The sequence below is a fragment of the Hibiscus syriacus genome, unplaced genomic scaffold (genome assembly GCF_006381635.1).
Source record: "Hibiscus syriacus cultivar Baekdansim isolate YM2019G1 unplaced genomic scaffold, ASM638163v2 tig00110769_pilon, whole genome shotgun sequence".
Lineage (NCBI taxonomy): Eukaryota > Viridiplantae > Streptophyta > Magnoliopsida > Malvales > Malvaceae > Hibiscus > Hibiscus syriacus.
Genome location: NW_024062853.1, coordinates 111,242 through 135,659, shown reverse-complemented (window position 1 = coordinate 135,659; position 24,418 = coordinate 111,242). Strand labels below are relative to the sequence as shown.

The window sequence follows — 24,418 nt, the reverse complement described above, 5'->3', positions numbered from 1 at the left end:
TTTACAATCCGACACATAACGAAAAGAACGTTGCCACCTCAGATTGCTTTTTTAGCGTACAATTATTTCTCTCTTTTTACAGGTTTGTTTGATATGTGAATCCCACCACCCGTAGCGCGTGACATAAATGCGTGGGGCACTTTTATTTCCTCGCGCGGTGAAATTTGACCGAACGGGTAGGTTCCCGATTTTTTAATTAAAAAAATATGGCTCAACTTTATATTTACTGCTTAATTTATTACTTTGATTTTTAATTTTTTAATCATATTTAACATTTAATTTAGTTTTTAATTTATTGTTTATTATTAAAAAAATTAACATAATTATTGATATATATATATTTTTATTTTTTTAATGATGATGTGCTATTAACTTATCATGACACATTAATATTGTCGTGAAATTTTTAATGATGAAGAGTTAAAATAAAATCTAAACTAAATGTTAGACATAGTTTAAAAAAATAAAGTTTAGATATCAAAATAGAATAAAACTAATAATTTAGGTACTAAAAGTATAGTTTACCTAAAAAATATTTGAGGGAGGGGGTCATTTCACACGTCACCACAAGCGGCCACATTTAGCGAGCGAAGGCGAGGAAAATAATTTTTGGTAGGCAGCTGATTACGGGGCCTACATTCTCGGAAGTTCAGTGATCGTGACCCCATCCATCGGACGGTTCAGATCCGTTCCTTGATCCACGACCACGAGTCTCCTGCTCTATTCAGCCCCGTTCTGTTTTTTCATCCGAAATCTAAATTATTAAATTGTTAGAATCAAATGCACCCAAATTATTAACAATTATATTTCCATTTTTTTTTTATTTTTTCCTAATTAAGTTGATGCAGAATGAACTCATAACATTAATAAACTCAATCAAAAACTTTATAGAAGTATTCTAAAAGGATATTTTAATGTTTTCTTAGTGATATCTTGTTAACTCGTGATATTAATTTAATCAAATTCAATATATAAGCATATATAGATGATTTTAATATTTTTAAAAATATTTTTAATTTAATTAATTAACAATAAATAGTAAACAAGTTTGAGAATTTTTAAGGTTTTCTATTTAAAATCATCATTAAAATAATTATGTTTCAAAGTGACACCTTTATTTTTTTAATTCTCAAAATTGTACCTTTTTGTTGATAGATGTGTCATGTTAGATAAAAAAATGTGTCACGAAAGTCTGTCCTAAAAGATGTGAAGTATTTTTTGTTACTTTTTAAAGTGAGACTTTTAAAATATTATATAATAAGAATTAATTTGTTAAATTTGAAATTAAGAGGGATCTAAGAGATTTTTTTTTATCGAAATTCGTCATGAAAACGATTAAATATATTGTCAAAATTTTCATTTGCAAGTTTTTTTTGTCACTTTTCCAAAAATCAAATAGAAAATTTATTTTTCCTTCGAACTAAAATATCGTTAGGGCACAAAAGTTTTAATATCTTCATCTTCAAGATTTGAGGTTTTTTTCTTCTTAAATCAAATGGCAATCTAATTTTCCTTAGTTGATTCTTTAATTTATTTCGTAATTTCTTTTACAAACCCCAAAATAAAAAGTTAATTAAAAATCAAAAGCATTGAAAATTTAGACTAAAAAAAGAAAACATACATTTAAATGAAAGATTTGAAACTTGAAAGATCATTTCCAGATTTTGATCGGGAGATCAACCTTACAACATTATCATCTGGCAATGATTTACCTTTTGGAACAACCCCTTTAACCCTATTACATAAAATCCTAATCTCAATTTTATTTTTATAAGTTTTTTAATATGTATTTAATTTAATTTTATAAAAATCGAGTTAAATAAAATTAGAAAGACATGTTTTGTTCAATAAAACCACATTAATTATTTTGAAAAAGATTTAAAAGCCTCGGAAACTATCAAACCAGAGTTAATAATATAATATCAATGTGAAACCGAAATAATGAATATTGACCGGTTGTTAGCGTATATATGGCGGTCACCTCACCTGATTCCTTGGGATGGTCAAGCTCAAGTACCCTTTTTACCAAGGTCTATGCCACCGGTAATAGCCAGTCTCAACATCGCTTCGGCAAATTATATATTTAGTGATGCATTTATTTTCATAATTTTTTTTAATTATCATTATTTTTTTAAAATCATACATAATATTATATTATTATTTTATTTTAATTATTTGTCACTAAAAAATAAATAAAAATATTAATGTAATAATTTTTTTTATCTTTTTAATTATAACACGAAACATATCATATTTAATTTTTTAACGATAAATGATCAAAATAGAATATTAAGTATGATTTAAAAAAATAATTGGATGACCAATACAAAATTGTGAGGATAGATAGTTGACTAAGTATGTAATTTACCCAAATATTTATTTATTATAAATAAATAAATTATTTGTTACCAAATCGGTAGCGAGTGAGATGAAACTGCGGAAGCTTAGGTGGGAAGGAAAATAAAATATGATACGTTGCGATTGGAATAATTTAGAAAAGGTTAAGAGCGAGAAGAAGAGATAATTAATCAACAGTTGAGATCTTGCCAAGTTGGTTTAGAGCTATCGAGGAATGAAGGGTTAGGATTCGGGTATTATTTGGCAATCAGAGATCTTGGCCGTTCATTAAGGCTTGGAGTGGGTTTCGTTGAGGGTGAAATAGCGAAAAGAAGATGACATTTAGAGCACAAAAAGAGGAAAGAGAGATATAAGGAGAAGAGAGAGAAGTTCAAATCTTTCAAGTCCGAGTCTGATAGATTGTTTCAACACCAGATCTTTGAAAACTATTTAAATCGGATTCTCGCCGGAGATTGTCACCGCAGCTCTGTTGTTGGGCGGACTATGGTGAATTTGAGACGATTCACTGATGAGTGATTTGATTGCTCTTGTTTCTATTTCGACTGATTTATTATTATCTGCAGAGCCGATTAATTTACAGAGATGGATAGAACCAGAGAGGCCAGGAGAGCTACTATGGCCGCCGTTGCAGCCACAACACATGGCCTTTCACGGCGGCGGCATAGAAGTAACTCTCTTCGAGACTCCCCAGGTTTTTTTTAAATCAGATCTGGTCCTCCTTTTCATCTCTAACTCTGTATTTAAAGTGAAATTTTCTGATTCGTCTTTGTTTATTTTCCCTTTTTGTTCGGCGTAGAGGATGATGGACCGGTGGAGTTACAAGAAGCGACACGTTTAAGGGATCGAAAGAAGGATCGAGATCGAGAACGGGAAAGAGTAAGAGAAAGAGATCGCTTGAGTAGAACGAGTAAGAGAAGAAGAGGGGATAGATTGATAAGTAACAGAGAAGATGGAGCTGATGAAAGTTCTGAAGAAAGTGTAAACGATGATGAAGATGAAGATGATGAAGACGGAGTGGGAACCACCGCTGGTGGAGGTTCTGTTCGGATGATTCCCCCAAACAACGTTGCCGGGTCTTTGTCGATTCACCATCAACAGCATCAACATCAACATCAGAAGAGCTTCCAACTACCGGTGAAAGTTATTAGAACGACACCTCCAGCGGGCCCTGCTATTGCTACCACCACAACTACCACATCTACAAGGAAGGCTGCTGATGAGATGATTGCCGTGTCGGTGCCGAGAAAAGCTCGGTCAGGTAGAGAGATGCAAGAGATCAGCGAAATTCTGTCTTTTTTGTTAGCATATTCTACTTCTGTAGTCACTGATTTGTTGTGTTTTTCTTTTTTTACAGCTTCAACTAAAAGGTCTCATGAATGGGCATCAAGTGCCGGTGCTGTTGGTGTAGTTGGCGGAGAACATATTCACCGTCAAGCTTCAACTTCGCCGGTGAGAACAGGTGTAGCTGGGATGCTAGCATCACCGTCTCCGGCTCCTGCCTCTCCATCTTCTTCCAATGCTTCTGTGAGGAAGAAGATGGTCAGTTTTCTTGTTAAATTGTTTGTTCCTGGTTTTTGTGTTTTTTTTGTTCAAATTACTGACGAGGGTTTGGTTTTTGATGTAGAAACATAACGGAGCAAAGCAAAGGCCACCCAAATCTTCGTCGAAATCCTCATCTTCAGCTCAAGAAGAGATTGAGATGGAGATTGCCGAGGTTTTATATGGTTTGATGAGGCAGCCACAAGTCCCATCGAAGCAAGACATAAATGAGAATGATTCAAGAGAAGTTAATAAACACAATAACGATTCTAAATCAAGAGTTTCTTCACCGATCTCCCGCTCCCCACCATCTATTCCTCAACCATCTTCCATTTTACCTTCAAATTCTAACTCTTCCGCTACTCCTATGTCTGCAATTGGTTAGTAACTTTTAGATTATAAGAAATAGAAGCTTGTTGTACCTTTTTGAGCATTTGGGTGACAGATTTTGATTTGGTTATTGTTCTTTTGGTATTGTTTTTGCAGCTCCAAAGAGGAAAAGACCAAGACCAGTGAAGTACGAGGATGAAACTACGCAGATAGCACCGCCTCCTATTTTCCCTGTAATGAACAATTCCATTTCGTCTACTACAACTAAGGTTGAAATCTATCAACCTGCTAAAATTGAAGCTACCTCTCCCAATTTTGAGAAGAACACTGGATCAGTGGCTGAAAAATTGATGAAATATTCTCAAGCCGGACCACCTTCATCAGAGTTAGATCAGGCTGAACCAATGAAGGAAGTGAAGAGCAGTTTGATACAGGATTCTAAGCCTTTGACCAAAGAATCTGAGAGTAGAGATCCGGGTATCTGTAAAAAAGAGGAGTCTCAATCGCTGATGAAGGAAACTGCACCATCTCCTGTTAATAATAATCCCTCTTCCGCTGGTCTCCGGTTGGATGATGAGCGTGATAATTTGACCATGAAAAAAGCGTGAGCATTGCTTCCTTTGCTCATTTCCTTTATTTTTTAATGAGGGGTGTTATAAGTCTGGAAACCTTTGGTGTTTCAGGAATTCAACAGTTTGTGAGATTGAGAGTCAGCGGGAAGAGAAATTCCAGATTGATCTGATGGTGTGGATTCCGTTGTTGTTAAAAGATCCAATTCATTTTTTTTCTTAAAAAAATCTCCTTATTGATTCTTGCTATGGAATTCTTAGTTTCCCCACTGTTTTTTTGGTTTTAGGCTCTTCCTCCATCTAGATCATCACCAGAAAGGGATGATGGAATTGGTTTTGGGGCTTCAGATCCTAAACCAATGTCCACAGATAAGGAATTGGTGAGTCACCAAGCTGTCATATCTTTCAGTGTGATGTTTGTGTCATTAATGGCTTTTGGTTTGCTTCCACATGCAGGAGATGAAGTCTACGGTTAAGGAAGATGATAAAAGAGTGAAAATAGGAAAGGAAGATGTGAATGTGGAAGCTGATGATAGTAACAAACCCAAACCAATTGCTGAAGAAGCTGAGTTACATAATCCAGTTCTAAATAGTGAGAGGAATCTTCAGCTTGATTTGGAGAAATCTGATAGAGATAGTGGCACAGGTAGTGTCTGTGCAAACAAGTTTAATCACCATGCTCAAAAGCAGCAGCATCAACAGCCTGATATTGAGAAATCCGGTAAAAGCAATCCCTTTTTCTTTTCATGGGAAAACTTCTCTGTGGTTTTTGATTGGATTTCTGTTATTTGTCCAGCACAATCTGGTGCTCTACCTTTGCCGATGTCATTGGCTAGCTGGCCTGGTGGACTTCCTCCAATGGGGTATAACTTTTTGATTTAATATTGGGTTTTTGTGCGTTTTTAGCATTAGATGATATATACATCTGGTTTAGATGTTAGAATGGGGGTAATGACTTTTTCCCCCATCCTGAGCAGATACATGGCTTCTCTACAAGATGTTGTATCCATGGACGGGAGCGCTGTATCTTCAGCGTCTATTCAGGCATGACGCAATGTTCTTTATGTTCTCCTGTCTTTGTTATTATTAGTTCTAATCTATCTTTATCTTTTGGACTACGCAGCCTCCACATTTGCTTTTTAATCAACCAAGGCCAAAGAGATGTGCAACCCATTGTTATATTGCTCGGAATGTACATTATCACCAGCAATTCTTGAAGATGAATCCTTTCTGGCCAGCAGCACCTGGTTCAGCTTCACTCTATGGACCAAAGGCAAATCTAAATATTGTGCCCCCTTCAGAATTGAATGGGAACATTCCTGGGAGAGCTGTGAATTCTGTACAAGACAAGGGCCAGAGTCTTGCAATTTTCCCTGGTCATGTTGGTAAAGATAAAAGTTCGCAGGCTGCTACCAATACTGTGGATGGTGCACAGAGAAATCAAATACTGCTCCAGCCAGCTCTACCCACTGGAGCACCAAGTAATATTCTGGTATGTTCTTGACTGAGAAAACCTCCCTTCTATTTTTTTATTAATAACGAAGTCCTATGCTGTATAAAATTCCACAATTATATCTGATAGTGTTGTGAACTTGCCCTTAACATTATACAATAGAAGTGCCTAAGACCCTTTTGGGCGAGGCCATTTGATCAGGCACACTGCTGGTGAATTCAAACTCTATATTTCTCAACTTTTCTTGTTTTTAAGGAGGCAGAGTGTAATATCGAAAGTAGCACTTGTATAGTTTTTTTTTTTCAATATATAATAATATAGAAAATATTTTTAGAATTTAAATTCTTATTAATTGCTGTTCACACGTGCTGTCTGATAGATCAAATCTGTGTACTTCGAAAATTTGTTAAATTATACTAATATTTTAACCTTTGTCGAATTTGATAGTCGAGATTTTATTTGAACGTCAAAAAAGAAGCATTTTACTTAAACTGAAATATTATAAATCTAAATTTTAAAAATTTTGTAACAGATTTAATGTGACGGAGTATTTATATGTATTAGTGTTGTAAACACAAATAAGGTTGACATTTGACAACTTATAGTAGTCTAGAGAGTTGATATTTATTTAAGGATAATTATATCATCTGGACAATCAATTTGATATTTTTCTTTTTGACGTGTTCTATATAAGCATGGTCCTGCTTTTATTTTCCCATTGAGCCAGCAAAAAGCTGCTGCTGCATCTGTCCGACCTGGTCCTGTGAAATCTGCTGGTTCTGGCGGTACAACTTTGAGTACATCTAACTCTGCCTCAGCAAGTACCAACCCGGCTGGTGCAACTGCAGCCTCAGCAATGAGCTTCAACTATGCGAATATGCCAGGCAACGAAACCCAGTACTTGGCAATTCTGCAGAATAATGCATATCCATTTCCATTTCCTGCACATGTTGGGGCACCGCCTGGATATCGAGGAAATCATGCACAGTCTATGCCTTTTATTCCTGGATCTTTCTATTCTTCCCAAATGCTTCACCCATCTCAGATTCAGCAACATCAGCAGCAGCAGCCTACACCGTTGCAGCAAAGCGAACAAGGTCACCAGAACCCTGGCATGTCCAGTTGTGCATCCTACTCCCAGAAGCATTTGCAGAGGCCTCATGGAAGTGGGGTGGGTGGTGGCAATGGAAACTTGCAAGTTTTTCCTACTTCCAAAAATCAGTCACCTCATCCCCTACAGCTTCAGCAACGGCAGCAACAGCCAAGTCAGCATGCTTCTCATCAAGCTCGGCGCCGTGAGGGTGAATTAGGTGGCAAAGACAGCCCATCAACTGCTGATAGCAGGGTATCTGGTGCTAATATGAATAATTACTGTCAAAATTTTTCCATGCCCATGCAACCTCCAAACTTCACTTTGATGACTACTGCGTCATTGGGTGGTTCCACCAGTTCTGGTGGTAACCATGGGGAAAAGAAGCAACATACCCAACAGCCAGGTTCGAAGCCTGGAGTTGAGTCTCTTACATCTCAATCTTTTGCCATGTCATTTGCCTCCATTAATGGTACTACTACTGCTCCTGGACTTGATATTTCCTCCTTTGCACATGATCATGCACATGATCATGCAATTCTTCAAAGCCTTCCAGAGAATACAAGGCAAGGCTATCAACAGTTCATGGCAGCGGCCGTAGCTGCCCAAACAACACAACAGAAGAAGAATAATTATCATGCTTCTGAAGAAGGGAATCACGGGACTAATGATGCATCTGGTGTGGAAGAAGGGAGGAATACAAAGGCAGGAAATATTTCTGCTACTGCCGGGCAGTCCATTGCCTTCTCTAGGCCGGATCTGTCTGATTCGTCTGTTTCCACTGTTCCAGAGAGCAATGTTATTGATAGTTCAGCCTGCACAATTAATCTTGGCTCTGCTCCTGCCAGAACTTCAGGTTCTGTTATGCCAGCTTCGATCAGTGGTGTAAATTCTCCTAATGCTCGGCAGCAACTTCAGCGGAATCAACAGCAGCAGCAGCAGCAAATGCTTCAGCTTCAGCTTCAGAAGTCACACCAATTTGGTACTGCTGCCGCTTCTCGAAGTAAGCTGCCGTCAACAAGTAATGGAAGTGCTTATTCTGATCACCTTCCTTCATCTTCTATGGCTGGCAAATTTGCAAATCACCTGTTTCCTCAAAATATGGTGCAAACCAGCAGTAGTCCAACTCAATCTTCTCAGTGGAAGAATTCTGTAAGAACAACTGCTTCTCAAGTTTCTCCATCTCTATCATCGTCAACTTCATCAACCCTTAAAAATATTTCCCAGCAACAAGCCCGGCCACAACAAAACCACACAGAGATTTCTTTTACAGCTAATCCTAAAGTAACACATAGTCAACAGCCTCCTAGTAGCACTCCATCCCCCTCTCCTCCGATGGTGGTTGGCTCTCCCACAACTTCAATCTCCAGGAGTGCTGGTGGTAGCCCCAAGACAACATGTTCCACTTCTACTGGCAACAAAGGTGGTCAAGCATCTAGTTTATCATCTCAGCAGACCAAGAACACACCATCTAGTCAGATGTCATCTCCTATTGGTGTGAGGAGTGTGCCTTCCGTCCTGGGAAACCCCCACTTAAGTTCATCTTCAAATATGGGTACCAAGCCCCAGGTGGTGCTACAGCAGCAGCAAAAACATGCAATGCATCCTGCACAGCTATTCTTCTCAAACGCTTACATGCAGGCCCAAGCTCAACACACACCAAGTACAACAGCTGCAAGTGGGTACTTTCTTCAAAGGTACCGTAATGAGCAACAGCAGGCACAGCCTCCAGGATCATCAACAACTTCAACGTCCATGTTGTCATTGTGTTCTACAGCCAACACTGGTACCACCGACCCTGCAAAGGAAGCTGCTGCGGGAAATATGAAGGGAGGTGGCATAATAACAACACAGGGGCTTATCCATGCTGCTCAATTTGCTACTACACAGTCCTCTGGAAAGCCATATCAGCTGGTTCCAGGGTTGCAGTATGTTCATGCTGTTCCTGCCACCGTTCAGGTGAAACCAGCAGAACAGAAACAACCTGCTGGTGAGTAGAATTATACCCTTTTTGTGCTTTCGTATTGGTTGTCACCTTACAAGGAACAAGAAAAAGATAGGGCAGTGGAAAGAGATTTTTGTATTGCAGTTTATTGTGGGTTGTGCTTAATCCATGTATACTTGTGTTGATAAACTTGATCATCCTCAAGTCTGAAATTAATTAGAATGGTTTGATGGGGGCGAAAGATGGGGGTAAATAGGTTGTCAAAGAATGTTTTTGTAGGGCAAAAGATGTAGGGTGAATAGGCGTGGAGGGAGGGAGGGCAACACCTACTTTTTCCATCTATTGTTGGGCGGTAACGGTGGTTCTTTTTCCTATTTAATTTTATTTCCTCTCTTTTTTATTTGAATAGATCAGTAGTCAAAATCTTTTGACATAATATATATGCAACTGAAAGGTGTATATGTATATGCATGCGTTGCACGTGCAAATTTAAGAGTAATTCTCTCCATTTTTTTTCTCTGATCGCCATTTTAATTTTTCATTGCCAACTCTTTTTAATTTACTGGGAAGCAAAGTTAGGGTACAAGACAAATATGGGCCACTGCCGTTGCGTGCGTATTGCGGGCCATTCGTCTTTGTACGTTGTGATTATTCTTTTCCCTTAGCCGAATAATGATTGAATTGAGACCATCTCTTTTTAACGTCGGTCTCTTATTAATTGAATACAAATGTTAAGATTACTTGGATCAATCATTATAATCGTCTTTATTCATGTATACATGAAATAACTTCAATGGCAGGACTAAAGAATGTGACATCTTTTAATGTTAAATAATATGCTTAATGTTTAGTCAAATATCTTATTTTATTTTTGTTTCGGTAAATAGTTATTTTAAGTTTTATTTTTTTCTTTATACCTTTTATTTCTACATAAAAAGATTATATTAACGATTGATTAAATAATCATGTAAGTTTCTATTTATCTTTAGAATATTTTGATCTTAATTTTTATTTTCAAGTTTAATTAACAATTTTTATAAATTGAGAGATCCTTTTTATCAAAATAAAACATTAATGGTAAAAAATGTTAAGATTTAAAATTTTCAACAAAAAAAAATATTAAAGGTACTTTTTTATTTTATTTATAAATATTTTGATATCCTCTCCTTGAAGGTGGGTGGAATGATTGTTTTATAACACACGCATTACACAAGGGAGTGAATATAGAATGATATGTGCTGAACTTTTCCAAATCCAGGGTTTAAGATGGGTGGGTCCGTATCCAATTCAGGATCTGTATCTGTACCCAAAGGGGGGGGGGGATACATGCAGCTGCTCACATTCTTTTGTATTGTCCATTGTTTTTAAAAATAAATAAATTGAAAACATGAAAGTGTGGGGTTGTTGAGTTTTCTCTAAATTTTGGTGTGCACGACCCCACCAATAGAGGCATTTGTTCCCTCTCTTTGCCCAAAAGTTTCTAATAAAATATGAATACTTCATGATGTAGGGAGTGAGTGGGTCCTTTTCTCTCACAAAAAAAAAATATCAAGATTAACTTAAACATTATTTTTAAACTATAAAACCAACATTATTAAAGACTAACCCTATGCCGCCTTACTATTTCTAAGAAAACAATGAACACCATACAAATTTTTGTACCACTCCTTATTCAGCTCGGAGATTCAATTAGGTAGGAAACATAATGGGTAAACAACACTAATGATTTCTTATATTTCCAGTTTGTTTGATATTGATCATCGATTTTAAAAATATTTAATCTTAATCATTTTTATTTTCGATTAGTCTTATTTTGTTTATTAAATTGTTAACTCTTATTACTTTAAAATGATTAAATTTCAACTTAATCTCTGAGTTTTTTACATAATACTAATTTGACCTTAATATAAAAAATAAATTAATCATTGGATATTAGATAAAATATCAGTTTAACACTTAAAATTTCTGTTATCAATCATCATTCATCATCGTCGCTGATCACCATAAGAGGAGCATCAATTTTCGGGGGAACCTTAGGATTGCAGAGAGAGGGACGGTGAGAGGAGCATAAACCGTCAGCACTTGACCACGCTTATCTTTGTAGTGCACTCCTCTGACAGTCAAGCAGAGATGACACTGTCCCTTGTTCTAGACTTACACTGCATTATCATATCATCAAGACATGGATTTTGCAAAATTTCAGATGGGTCGAATTTATTTGCGAAGAGATACAGCCTTTGAACGAAAAGACCATTACCGGCACCATTGGACTGAAAACCTTTCCAGAACTGGCTGAGCATCATTAATCTCATCGACACAAACTGCAGTTCCAACATTCAACGTCAAAGAAAGAACATCTCAACATTATATTGTTGCATAAGCTATTTAAATCTGGGATCGTTCTTGTTTACCCTCTAGGGGTAGCCCCCCCGGCATTAGATTTTTCACCACCAATTCTGTGATGTTATCAGAGAAGATCAATTCCGTGAGGTGCATTTCTATTTGAGATGATGAAACCATGCAGGAAAGGAGAGAATATTGGGACCTTTCCAAGAGAATAAGCAAGAGCAGCACCCAACAGCCTCTGAATTTCTACATTTCTTTACATAGTTGTCGTTTGGAAACTCAATAGAAGCTGGTGTTTTCATCGCCCCTAAATCTCATTAGAGAATTATAGCCCAAGAAAGCAAACCCCAAGCGAGAAGCTATAGCACCTGCACCTACAACTCCAACCATGTAATAATCAGCCATTAATTTAATAACAACGTGGAACAAAATATGCAATGAACCATCAATGAATGCAGGCTGCGACTGGTGAAGCAATGATTTGTTAGATAGAATCATTAATCCAAGAATAAAATAGTAAAATAATGATAATAATATTTATATATCATTATAAAATTTAAAATAAAAAATGAGTTTATCTTATGATGGTTAGAAGTATAATAATAAGATACCATAATCACACCTAAAACATAGAACAAACGAAATTAAACTTCTTAAATAATATTAAAAATAATAATATAGAAAGAAATACTCTGTCTGGTAGACCAATCGATTGGAAACGAGTTCAGGCTTGTTGCTACACAAATTTCTTAAGATAAAATTTCGGTCACTCATTGGTGTTAGAGTTCGTTGATCGTCTGTCTCCCAAATACATCAACTAGATGATCAGCATACAGTAACACAGCTGTAAAGATCATGAACTATATCCTTGCCTTTATCTATCACCAGAAAACCAAATACAAAAAACTTGTAAGCTTGAAATTTTTTTGAAAATTGTGTTAAATCTGGGAGGTTAACAAAAATATTTTTAGGAGTTTCTCCTAGGAAAAATATTAAGGTTTTTTAATGGAACTATAATATTGTATTCTAATCGAATATAAATTTATAATAATATATTCGTATTTTAATTAAATAAAAATTCATAAATAACACATTTGCATTTAATCAAATATAAATTTATAAAAAATATATTATTATTTCAATATAATATAAATTCGTAGATAACATTTCAAATTCTAATTGAATATAAATTCTTAAATAGTAAAACATTTTCTTGTTAATATTCGAATTTTAAAGAACCCATATAATATTTACAATTATATACTTGTATTGGAAAACAATGAACACAGTTTCAATCCGTAATTGTCTACCATCTGAATAAGATGTTAATCTAAAATTTCTCATCTTTAGAACACGTCGAAGACCTCGGTGGAAAAAGAGAATTTATTTTTCTTAGAGATCTAGATTTGTTTACGTTATTTAGTGATTAAAAAATTAAATAAATATTATCTTATAATTATCTCATACTAATAAAAAAATTCCCCTCCAGTGTCATTCTTTTTCCATTTTATATTTGAATTCTTTAATTTCCATCTCGTGTGAATTTACGCCAAGATTATTATTTCCAAACTCATAATATCAAACCTAAAAAAGAAAACTCTTCTTTATAACTGAAGCTAGATACCAACATAGAAGAAACATTCATATCAAATTTGGTTATCGCTTCAATTTGAGTTTATTTCTTTCATCCCTTAATTTCAGAGTAAAAAGTAAATATAGTTAGAGTTAATCTGTCAATTTTGAACCCAATTTGATTAACTTGAACTTTAATTTAATTTAACAAGATTAAACTATTAAAATTTTCCCAAACTCGTCATTTTCTGTTAAAAATTGACGACAATATGAGTTAGACGTTAACCTATTGATTGTGATATGATAAAATTTAATCTCATAATCTCAAACGACTCTCAGATCTCGATCAACAGGTTAACGTCCAACTCAAACTGTCATTAATTTTTTAACAAAAAAGGACGAGTTTGGAACATATGAATAGTTGGGGGACCATTTTATAACTTCTGATAGTCAGGGACTCACAAAGTAATATCCTATACTCGAGATATCATTTTGTAACTTTTAATAATTAAGAGACTCAATGAAATAATACCTTATAATCATGGGATCATTTATGTATTTTACCCTAAAATTTAACAAGCAAAATTCATCTATATTGAATATTAAGTTATCCGTACATAAAGTTAATTTAAACCCAAAATAATTTGAATATTTACAATGCAAATTAATTTAATCCCAATCGAAAGGTCAAATAGACTGAATTCAAGAGTCAAATTGAAATGAAATGGTATCCGTTAGCATAAATATGAGAACGTGGAGGGACCACATACTCCCAAATGTAACCCAAAATTAAAGATGGCCCAAGGACCAAACTTCAAAAGATACATAAACACCTTGAGAGAGAAGAGTCCCCTTCCATTCTCACCAAAAATAAGAACACCTCTTCTTCTTCCTCCTCCAGGGGCGTAAAACACAGTCTACAATGGCTTCAAAGAGAGTTATGGCTCAGGCTTCTCTGCTTCTGATGGTTGCCTTCCTTCGATTCTCCCATGCAGCTGTTTACAAGGTTGGAGACTCCGCTGGTTGGACCACCATTGGCAATATTGACTACAAGCAGTGGGCTGCTACTAAAACCTTCAAACTTGGCGACATTATTAGTAGTTCTTCTTTTTTCCCCCAATTCTTCATACGTTTTTCTATCACAATTCTGGGTTTGTTGCTGTATTGGATTTCCTCTACTTGGAACTGAATTACTAGCTTTCACAAAATATCTCTACTTGGGACTGAATGTCCTCTTAGATAAGAGTAATCTACTGCCCTAGTTTTTTTCCTTATCAATTTTTGTTTTCAGTGAAGGATTGAAGGGCGCAGTTAGGCTATCATATCACCTATGAAAATTAAAAAAAATATTTTTAATTGATAATTTGTTTTACAAGACACTTGGCAAACAAACAAAAAAATGGGCAGCAACGTTCACCAAATTGTTGGGGTCCAGTTTATAAATGTGCTCCCACAACCCACTTTCGCATGCCTCCATCATTGTAACTTTCATTTCACCCCAAAAGCTTTGTCAAGTTTATGATGTCTGGTAGAGTCTCAAATCCATCCATTCAATGTTAGTAAAAAATCTGTTTAATTTTGTTTCATTTATTTGGTTGTGTATTCACCAGGAACTTGATAAGTACTAGGAGACACTTATTTAAATTGTGGTAACAGTCAAGTTACGTTTATTTCGGTTGCAGACTAATAAATGTTATTGTCATCACTTTACCTTTGTTTTATTATATTTCTGTTGATAAGGAGTTAGATTTTTTATAATTTTACTATAGCAGAACTATAACAGGAATAGCAACTTGTAATCGTTGCAATTGGTTATTATGTTAAATTACTGTGGCGATCCATTTTTATTGATATGATTCATCTTCACAATATTATTTTTGACCGTAACGATTTTCGACGGTGTCGCTTTTGCTATATATACTATTAGACCGTTATTTGCATTCATGATATTAGGCTACTTATTTACCACTTTCTAAAATAAATAACATATTTTGATCCTAAACTAAATTAACCTTCCCAAATCTACACTAACAAATATGTATGTGTGTTTTCCTAAAAGTAATTTCCATCAAAATTTTGAAAAATGGTTTGTAATTTGGCAAAAGTTTTTTTTTTTTGTTTTGAAGATGTGGGATCTCTTAGCTTTATTATAATAATGTTCAACAACTTTTTTGATGGGAAAAGAATGGGGCCTAGCTGTGTGTTCATGCTTAATTATATATATACACAATAATGCATTGCCACTTTTTCAGTACAGTTCTAATATAATTGAATCACCTACCTTTGTATTGTGTCAAGATTCAATGAAATGGGGGATTTGCACTCTAAAGTAATTTACACAAATTCTACTTGCATTACTTATTATTTGGATTAGGGATGAATATAACATTTATGTTAGAGACGAAAATAAATTATTAATAGAAAATACATAAAAAAAATCTATCATATTTGATAATTTTATATTTTTAGATGATAATTGTCTCAGCACGTCACATCGATCAACCCTATTCAGACTGACATAAATATGTTGTTGTTAAACAGTTTTCGAGTACAATGCTCAGTTCCACAATGTGATGCGAGTAACCCATCCGATGTACAGGGCCTGCAATACCTCAGCCCCTTTGGCTACATATACCACTGGCAATGACTCCATTAATATAAGTACCAAAGGTCACCACTTCTTTTTCTGTGGCGTTCCTGGACACTGCCAAGCTGGACAGAAAGTAGACATCAACGTGCTTCGTATCTCCGAAACAGCTCCGGCCTCGGCTCCCTCTGAACCGACCACCGCTACTTCAGTTCCTTCGGTGAGTGTCCCATCACCCTCGGCAAGCACCGCTATCTCTCTGAAAGCTTCCAGGGGGAGTTTTGCTAAACTTTGTTTAGCAATGGTAGGTTTTGTAGTTTTTTTAAGTTTCCACTGAACCATGTTGTTAGTGTGATTATTACAATAATCAATTGTATTAGTCAGTTGTGAAGGAAGATTCGCTTGGCTTTTATTATTGTTGATGCACCGATGTTTCATAAGTACAATAATTTAAAATATCTCTACCCTTCTGTCTCCCTTTCTTACTGAAACCGAACCTGAGCTCCACTTGTTCTGCGCCTCCACTGAAATCGCAACCCTCAACGCACCATCATCTTACACCAAAACACTCTACATCAAATGTTTATTTTACCACAATCTTGATTTTCTAAATTTTTTAAAATTCTCCTAATTTTTCTTCATCATCTGCTCATTTTTTTGAGATTAAAGTAAGATATCATTTCTTATTATTTAAAAGTTATTAAAGCTTTCTAGAATGAGAGATTCAGTTTTGATGAATTTTATATGAGTTTTTGATATTTAAATATGATTTTAATTTAGAAGATTAAAACATTCTAGATAATCTCATCTTAAACAATGGATAGGTGTACCTTCTACATTTAATTTATTATTTGACATGATAAACTTTAAAATACTTCTATTAATGGATTAATGAGTTTTTAGAGACTAAACTAAAAGAATTGAAAACATAAAAGATCACTTAATAATTTATCTTATATGGAATTATATTAAATAAAAAAATAATGTATTGATTTTATATATTCGATTAAAATTAATAAATAATTTTTATATTTATCTTAAATATTTTAGAAATTTTGATAATGAAAAATTGATAAGGGAAAGTGTCCACGTGGCCAACGGGGACGGGACGAACAAACATGTCAAAAGTTAAGGTTGTCGACAAAAGACAGCCCGTGACTGGTAAGAAAGCACGCGCTCCTAAATTTAAAATAGAACTGCGTGCAGTGCACGAAACAATGAGGACGGCGACGTGTTAACCGTTTCCATGTGCCCAGTACCGTGGCCCTACCGCCGTCTTTGTCACGCGGCGTGCAATAATGTTTTAAAAAACTCAGTTGGTAGAGCATCTTAATTTAGGTTGTGGGATCGAGTCTTATGGTGAATATTTAATAATTTAGAGGTATCTTACGGAAGTTATCAACTTAGTGTTAGGGCATCTACTATCTTACCTCCCCTACACCATTACATATGAAAACAATGACAATCATTTTTACAATAAAATTAGAGTACATTTTTTTAACTTTTTATTTATAAAAGAATTTTTTATACAAACAGTGTATTAAATTTATTTCATATAATACGTTTATTTTTATACTATTTATTATTTTATTTAGAGTTTAACTTTTATATTTAAATTTTTAGGTTTAAATGTAGATTTACAATTTAAAATTTAAGATTTAGAGTTTTGTATTATAAAATATAGGATTTAGAGTTTATTATTTTTTACTTTAGATAATATTTTCTATTTAAAAGAAATTTTATTTTTTAATTAAAATATTAACTGAAAAAGTTAGATTCATCAATAAGGGTGTAAATGAGCCGTGTTTGAATAAAGTTGGGTTTGTGTTTTTTGTTTATTTTTTAAGATCTTCATATTTGATTCATGTTCGTTTAAATTTTTAATATAGTATTCATATTGGTTTATTTATTTTGAAAGTGTTCGTATTCGATTCATTTAATGTTTGCGAATATATTCATTTAGCATTCAAGAACAATTTCATTTATATGTTCAAAAAATGGTGAAATTATGCTACTAATCCTTAAGCTTCTTACACTCCAGAATTTGAACTCCTCAGTCAATACCTTCACTAATATTTAAAATGCAAAAATAAAAAAATGAAAATTGGGTAAACAAGCTTATAAATGAATCGATAAAAAGTTATAAATGAACAAATAAACAAATTTTTAAATGAGTTTGTTCGTAAACATGAATGAATCCAACACACTTTTATTCATATTCGTTTTGTTTATTAAATGAAAATAAAAATTTGTTTATACTCATTTATTCAACTTAATAAATAAACATAAAAAACGTTATTTTAAATTATTTTAAATTTAACAAATTTTTTTATTTTCACAAATTAATGAGTAAGCCATCACACAAACATATGTGATATTGATACGAGTTTAGGAGGGCAAAACAATTTATTTTGAAAAAAAATTGAAGTTGTTGTTTAAGGTTGAAATATTATTTGACTTGTAAATAATTTCAGACATTTTTATTCATTCTCGTAGTTTATCTCGACTATACCATTTAATATTTGTTAATTTAATATCATAGTTTAGTTTAAATACAATTTTATATATTCTACCTTAATTTTAAGAATTTACAAACTTATAACTATACGTTTTCCTTATAAAAAACACAAAAACACAACAAATACCAAATAGTCAACTGTACAATGATAAATATTTTATATTATATTTAAGGGTAAATTACATATTTAGTATTCAACTATTATTTATGTTCTGTTTTGGTCATCTAACTATTTTTTATTTCAAAATAATATCTAATATTACGTTTTGGTTTCATTTTGGTAACCCATCGCTAAAAAATTAACGGTGATATTGATGTGTCACCATAAGATAATACCATGTCATCATTAAAAAGTACTACATCAACAATTCTATAATTTTTTAACTGTGTGTGACCAAAATATAACATTGAATATGATTTTGAAGAAAATAAAAATTGAGTGACCAAAACGAAGCAAAAGTGATAATTGAAATATTAAATGCGAGTTTGCCCTATTTTTTACTGTCTAGGTATGATCTTTAAACGATTAACTATTTTAAGACCAAACACACTATTGTCTAAGATAAACTATTAGAGAGTAATGTCGTCATATTTAATTTATCTTTCTATATTCTTTTAATTTTTTTATTTTAGTTTTATTTTAAATTTTTAATAAAATTAATTTTGTTTTTAATTTCAGTATATTCATTCAGAAACGTAAAGGATATTCAATTTAAGTTGTCACGTCTTCCTTATTGGAAATGATATAAAATAAATTAAAATGTAAAAATAATAAATATATTAATTAAATAATATAAATAAATTTAATATAACTTATAAAAATAAATAAAGTTTATATACAATAAAGGATAGGATAAACTATATCTGATACCACTTAAATGAGAGGATTTTAGTATGACCATTATTTTTTTTAATTTTTCAATTAGGTCACTTAACTGAATCGATTAAATCATAAGTCGTTAACATTTGACAGAGGAGTTGTTATGTGTCATCATTTGATTGGATTATTAAAATTTATTAAACTAAATTAAAACTATGACAAAATTGATATAATAAGTATGTAATGAAAATTAAATTTGTAATTATATTAATTTTTTAACTATCACATCAATTTATCTTTCAAATGTTAACAACAAGTGACTTAATATATCATTTAAACATTTAAACATTTAAACAATCATATAATTAATACTATTTAAATAATTAAATAATCTAATTGAAAAATTAAAAGATAAATAATTAAATTAATTTTTTTATAATTAAATAATTACAAAATATAATTTATCTTAGAACATATGAACACCATAATTGTGAGGTCTATGCATAAGTGCGATATACTTGTAAAAACCGAAAGTAGGAAACATAGCGATGGGGAAAAATGATTTTAGTTTTTTTTTTACTTTTTTTTTTTTTATAAAAGAAAAAATGAGAAAGACAAAAGACACAGAAAATGGAGAGAAAATAAAATAACAGTAGATTTTTTATAGGATAAAGTACATAATGATTTTTTTATTATAAATTATTTTTTATTAAATTTTTAATTATTAAAATATATAAATTATTTTTTAACTATAAAATATAATTTTGTTAAGTTCTCTAATTATTAAAAATTATAAAATAATTACTGATTATTTATATATTTTAAATTTGTTTTTTTATGTTATAAAATTGATAACCGTCAATTATCGTTTATATTATATTATTTAGTCAATACTTATAAGTATACCGTCGAGTTAATACTTTAAAGAATGACGGTATCAATACATATTATTAAAATATTTTTTTTATCATAATCAACAAATTAATATTTAATTCATACAATTACTATTTTTTAACAGAAAAATATAATTTATAATCCTATGATTAGGAGACTATTTATGTGTTTTTTTTTTTATTATTTTCTCTTGTTTTAGAACTTAAAGTACAGCAGCCTTCTTTTCTTCTACAATATTTTTCTCTTTCCGACTTCTCTTCGAATTCCCAGAATTAGCAATAACGGCATAAAACCCAACTCTGTTTCTCCACTGTCAGCCTTTCACAACAGATCCATTTTGTAGTTGCCAAAAAAGAGAGAGTAATAGTCTGTTTTTGTTTTGTTTTCGAAGAGAGAATTCCTTCGGGTTGACTAAGATTAAAGCTTTCATGGGGTCCATGAAGATTTCTCGGACCTCCCTCCTCTTATGTTTTTTCTGATACCACTAAAGAGCTTCAACTTTTGGCTCTTCTTTTTTGTTCCTTCGGAGGTTGTAATTTGCTCAAGCCCAATTCCTTTTGGTTTCTTCTTCTTTTTATCTTTTCTCTTGTTGTTAGTTGTTTCGGATTGTACTGAATTGGTTTTATTACAAAGGACAGAGATGCAGTCGGGTCGGTTACAATCCGCGGTGAGTCCGATTCCCCAGCGGATTCAGTCTCTTCAAGCAGCTGATACTAGAGGGAAGCATAGGATACAAGCAGAACTCAAAAGGCTAGAGCAGGAGGCTAGATTCTTAGAGGTTTGTAAAAATATATCACCCTTTTTTTTATACAATTTTTGGATTAATCTTTTAGCTACAGAAATGTTTCTGTTCTTGTTTGGAATGTTTGATTTTCAGTTGCTTTGATGATTGGATTTGGATTATTTGATTGTGTCTTTGAATTTCAAATGATAAGTCACCTGAATTTTGTCCCTTGTTCTGGATATGGAGCAAATGCCAGACCTTGAATTACTGTCACTTTATTTGTGCTAAACAGATAGGGATACCCTGCAATTATTTGTTTATCATGGAAGGGTATTAACTCTGGGGGAAAAAGAAGTAGATGCAATTGACTTAGATCACCTTAACTGTACTGGATCGGTTGCCCAATGGTTTGGCCTTTTGCTATCAAACGGTGGCTCTTTTCTTCATTTGCATTAATTCAACTTCTTTGGTTTAATTCAATAAGGCTAGTGGACTAGATTGGTTCCGAATTGATTACTTCTTCCTTTGCTTGTGACTCGTAAGTTAACTTCAGAGGCTCTTTTCTTCATTTTCATCAATTCAACTTCTTTGGTTTAATTCAATAGGGCTATTGGACTAGATTGGTTACGAATTTATTATTTCTTCCTTCGTTTGAACGAGGCTCTCTCATCTGTAAGGCATAGTTTTTAAGCAACTTTCTGATGACCTTAACTTAAACTTTTAATGTACTGTATTTCCTTTATATAGTACATCGTCTTGAAGAACTTGCTGTTCACGTTATGTAGCTAGGTCTCTGGTGTTGATACCAGATTTTTGAGTCCTTGTTTTGGTCCATTAAGTTGGGTTCATTATGCTCGCATTCAATGATTTATTGTTGCACTTCACCACCTTTCAAAATTTGGTTTGTTCCATTCGGATGCATGCCGACTTTAGGCTGTAATTTATTATATTTGATTCGTTTAATTTTTAAGATCCCTTTTTTGGTCAAACAATGATATTCTGCTGTCATAATCTACCGGATAAATTATTCATTCGGCAAGAAACTCACTCAGTTGTCAATATTAACTTGTAATACGAATGTTATTGTTTCATCTGTGAAGCGTAATAATATATAGGATTCACCAAAATGGTGGGGAGGCTTTTTCCGAAAGGTGTATTGACTAGACCAGAAGAATTTAATATGAAATTTTGCTTTGGTTGGATTTAAGCCTTTCGATTTATCCATTTGCTTTGCTTTATATGTTTTTTTTTTCTTTCTGACAATGAGGGGTTGAAAGATATAGAGTATGTTACTGATCTAATCACAAGCTTAAGTTTGCTTACCTGAAGATTTCGCCATTACTAAGCAGCTCCCGAAAACTGCAGTACACATTTGATTGTACAAATTATTTGTTTCATTTTTTGAGCGAACTTTAATAGTTTTAATTTTCATTTCAAATTCCTTCGTTTATCGCAAATGCAACCATCCCCTTCTTTTTATGACTTGTGTTCCGTATCCCTCGTGTATGTCTTCCCTTCTGCTGTTGACACCCCTCTACTGTTGGGAGATTTTCTAAACTTTGCTTAAACTAGAAATTATTAGGTTTTCTTTCTTTTATAAGTAGGAAGGAAACTTAATTTTTCAATCATGTTCGAGTTGTTGTCTCTTCTGTCTGAAATTGTATATTTGGTCAGTTAAATCCAGAAGTGAATTATTTTGGCTGCAATAAATCAAGTCCTCTTTCAGTTTCTACTGTCTGACATAGCGGAGAATAGTTAATGATGCCGGTTTGGCTTCAACTATTAAGTTCTTCTTTTTCATATTTTATGCTGAGATTCGATTTAAACGAATGCAGCTATATCAGTCTTGTATGTTGAATTTGAAGGCTGAAAACATCGATGCAGCCATCATTTTGAGAAGGTCTCTGTATTGATGTCCCGTACCTTACCATATATGCTTAAGATTCTAACATGAAGTGCTAATTTTGCGAAAAGTTTCTAATCATTAGACCTAATAATTACTATTATGATTGACCTTGCACGATATTCGGTGAATGCAGGAAGAGCTAGAGCAGATAGAAAGAAGGGAGAAGGCATCAGCAGCATGTAAAGAGTAAGCATGAAGACGACGTGGTATTCGTTTACTATCTTAGCATGAAAGCTGATTGAAATTTGCTTTCTTATGCATGTCAGGATGCTCGGCAATGTCGAAAGTAAACCCGATCCGCTACTCCCCATGTACGTCGGTACAAACATAGATTCATAGATATCTTTAATTTAACTTTTGAGGTAATTCTGAGAATTGCCTTCGATCAATTTTTGACAGAACAAATGGCCCTATAATTCCTGTATGGGATCAATGGTTTGAAGGACCCCAAGAAGCTCAAGGTTGCAAATGTTGGATACTGTGATAGTTTTTTAGCTGATTCAACGGTTCTTTTTACCACACTCGGTTCAAGCCCTTTCAACAATACATTTTAGTTGTGTTTCAAAATAGAACCAATCAAAAGATAACATGTGTGACATTTCAATTGTTGTGCTTAATTTCATATAAAAATATGCTATATATTTTTACAGATGTGATAGTGTCACAGCATCATATTTTCATATGTGGATATGTCACATAAATATTTTCTTCCAGCTATATTTGTTCAGTCATATTTAATGATCGTTTATTGACTAATAATTTTCATACATAAAGAGATTATTTATCGTAAAAAAATTTGTGGGCTAAGTGCTCAGGAAAGAAATAGAGATTAAAGTTAATATTTATTTATGTCAGATACATTTTTTATATTATACCTTTAAAATATATAAAAGGAAATAAAAATAAAGGAGCGATAGAAAATAAGGAACGAAATATCTTTGTTTGTATTTTGATAATCTTTATGTGTATTCATAGTATTATAAAAATGTATAAATTTTATATTTTAATAAATCATTTGATGAATAATTTAACATATTAGAATATATTCATGTTTTTGTTTTGTTTTTTAAACAGTTTTTTATGTTATTGTTCGTATCATGGCCTAATTCATTTTATGTTTTGTACAGTTTATTATTGTAATTTAACATGGTGAACATATTGTATGTTCATTTTATGTTTCAATTCATAATATATATTTTCTAAATATTTTTTTAAGAAAATGTATTCGTCATATGTTTATGATAATTTTTATATGCTTAAATTATTATAACTTAACAAAATTTTAAAGGTTATATATATTTTGATAAGTTTATATATATCATTTTGTTCATATTTCTTCGGTTCTATTTTTATTTGTTCAAATTCTCAACTATTTAACTGTGAATATTTATACATACATCTCAGCATACATGATGTTCAAACTTATAACCTTAAGGAATAACAAATCTGACATCATTTGGTTTATGCTTTTGTGTAGTATTTTAATACATTTGTATTTTACTTAATTCATTATAATTATTATAAATTTAAAAATATTAAAAAATTAATATAATTTTTAAAACATAATTATATAACCATTTTTTGGGGGTAAAAGTTTTTTTCATAGATGAAAATCATTAAACGTCTAAAATAGAAGTCGTTTGGCTCTAAATCGAAACATTAAAAATTAAAATATTAAAAAAAAAAAAAAAAAAATTATTTAGTTAAACATTAACAATTTTTTACTTAACAACAAGAGCTGCAGGGTAGCAAATTATAAAAGAATAT

The 24,418-nt window shown here is 32.7% G+C and overlaps 3 protein-coding genes across 7 annotated transcripts; all 3 read left to right on the top strand.

Moving 5' to 3' along the window:
* The first annotated feature begins 2,692 nt into the window (after positions 1–2,692).
* LOC120139684 (protein TIME FOR COFFEE-like) lies at positions 2,693–9,799 on the top strand. 5 transcript variants are annotated; one of them, XM_039154843.1, is made up of 12 exons: positions 2,693–3,049; positions 3,155–3,616; positions 3,713–3,897; positions 3,986–4,277; positions 4,384–4,831; positions 4,911–4,971; positions 5,084–5,176; positions 5,253–5,517; positions 5,593–5,659; positions 5,774–5,840; positions 5,920–6,288; positions 6,944–9,799. In XM_039154843.1, exons 1-12 carry the CDS (start codon positions 2,941–2,943, stop codon positions 9,335–9,337), a joined length of 4,812 nt encoding a protein of 1,603 aa, XP_039010774.1. In that variant the 5' UTR covers positions 2,693–2,940; the 3' UTR covers positions 9,338–9,799. The 5 variants fall into 5 exon arrangements, with proteins under 5 accessions (XP_039010774.1, XP_039010773.1, XP_039010776.1 ...); XM_039154842.1 differs by having other exon boundaries at positions 3,983–4,277; XM_039154845.1 differs by having other exon boundaries at positions 2,694–3,049; positions 3,713–3,807.
* A 4,281-nt stretch (positions 9,800–14,080) lies between these two features.
* Positions 14,081–16,184, top strand: LOC120139666 (mavicyanin-like). The gene is made up of 2 exons (XM_039154827.1): positions 14,081–14,299; positions 15,744–16,184. The coding sequence occupies exons 1-2, from the start codon at positions 14,125–14,127 to the stop codon at positions 16,124–16,126; spliced, it is 558 nt and encodes a 185-aa protein (XP_039010758.1). The 5' UTR covers positions 14,081–14,124; the 3' UTR covers positions 16,127–16,184.
* A 4,087-nt stretch (positions 16,185–20,271) lies between these two features.
* Positions 20,272–23,210, top strand: LOC120139667 (guanine nucleotide-binding protein subunit gamma 2-like). The gene is made up of 5 exons (XM_039154828.1): positions 20,272–20,550; positions 20,660–20,799; positions 22,785–22,837; positions 22,918–22,962; positions 23,051–23,210. The coding sequence occupies exons 2-5, from the start codon at positions 20,662–20,664 to the stop codon at positions 23,133–23,135; spliced, it is 321 nt and encodes a 106-aa protein (XP_039010759.1). The 5' UTR covers positions 20,272–20,550; positions 20,660–20,661; the 3' UTR covers positions 23,136–23,210.
* Positions 23,211–24,418: the final 1,208 nt, after the last annotated feature.

What these genes read in the sequence shown, in the direction of transcription:
- LOC120139684 (XM_039154842.1), top strand. Translation starts at nt 2,941, where the DNA reads ATGGATAGAACCAGAGAGGCCAGGAGAGCTACTATGGCCGCCGTTGCA. An exon ending in GGTGGACTTCCTCCAATGGG is followed by an intron (nt 5,660 to 5,773) that starts GTATAACTTTTT and finishes CATCCTGAGCAG; the next exon opens with ATACATGGCTTCTCTACAAG. An exon ending in TATCTTCAGCGTCTATTCAG is followed by an intron (nt 5,841 to 5,919) that starts GCATGACGCAAT and finishes TGGACTACGCAG; the next exon opens with CCTCCACATTTGCTTTTTAA.
- LOC120139666 (XM_039154827.1), top strand. Translation starts at nt 14,125, where the DNA reads ATGGCTTCAAAGAGAGTTATGGCTCAGGCTTCTCTGCTTCTGATGGTT. An exon ending in CAAACTTGGCGACATTATTA is followed by an intron (nt 14,300 to 15,743) that starts GTAGTTCTTCTT and finishes GTTGTTAAACAG; the next exon opens with TTTTCGAGTACAATGCTCAG.
- LOC120139667 (XM_039154828.1), top strand. Translation starts at nt 20,662, where the DNA reads ATGCAGTCGGGTCGGTTACAATCCGCGGTGAGTCCGATTCCCCAGCGG. An exon ending in GCATCAGCAGCATGTAAAGA is followed by an intron (nt 22,838 to 22,917) that starts GTAAGCATGAAG and finishes TATGCATGTCAG; the next exon opens with GATGCTCGGCAATGTCGAAA. An exon ending in CCCGATCCGCTACTCCCCAT is followed by an intron (nt 22,963 to 23,050) that starts GTACGTCGGTAC and finishes AATTTTTGACAG; the next exon opens with AACAAATGGCCCTATAATTC.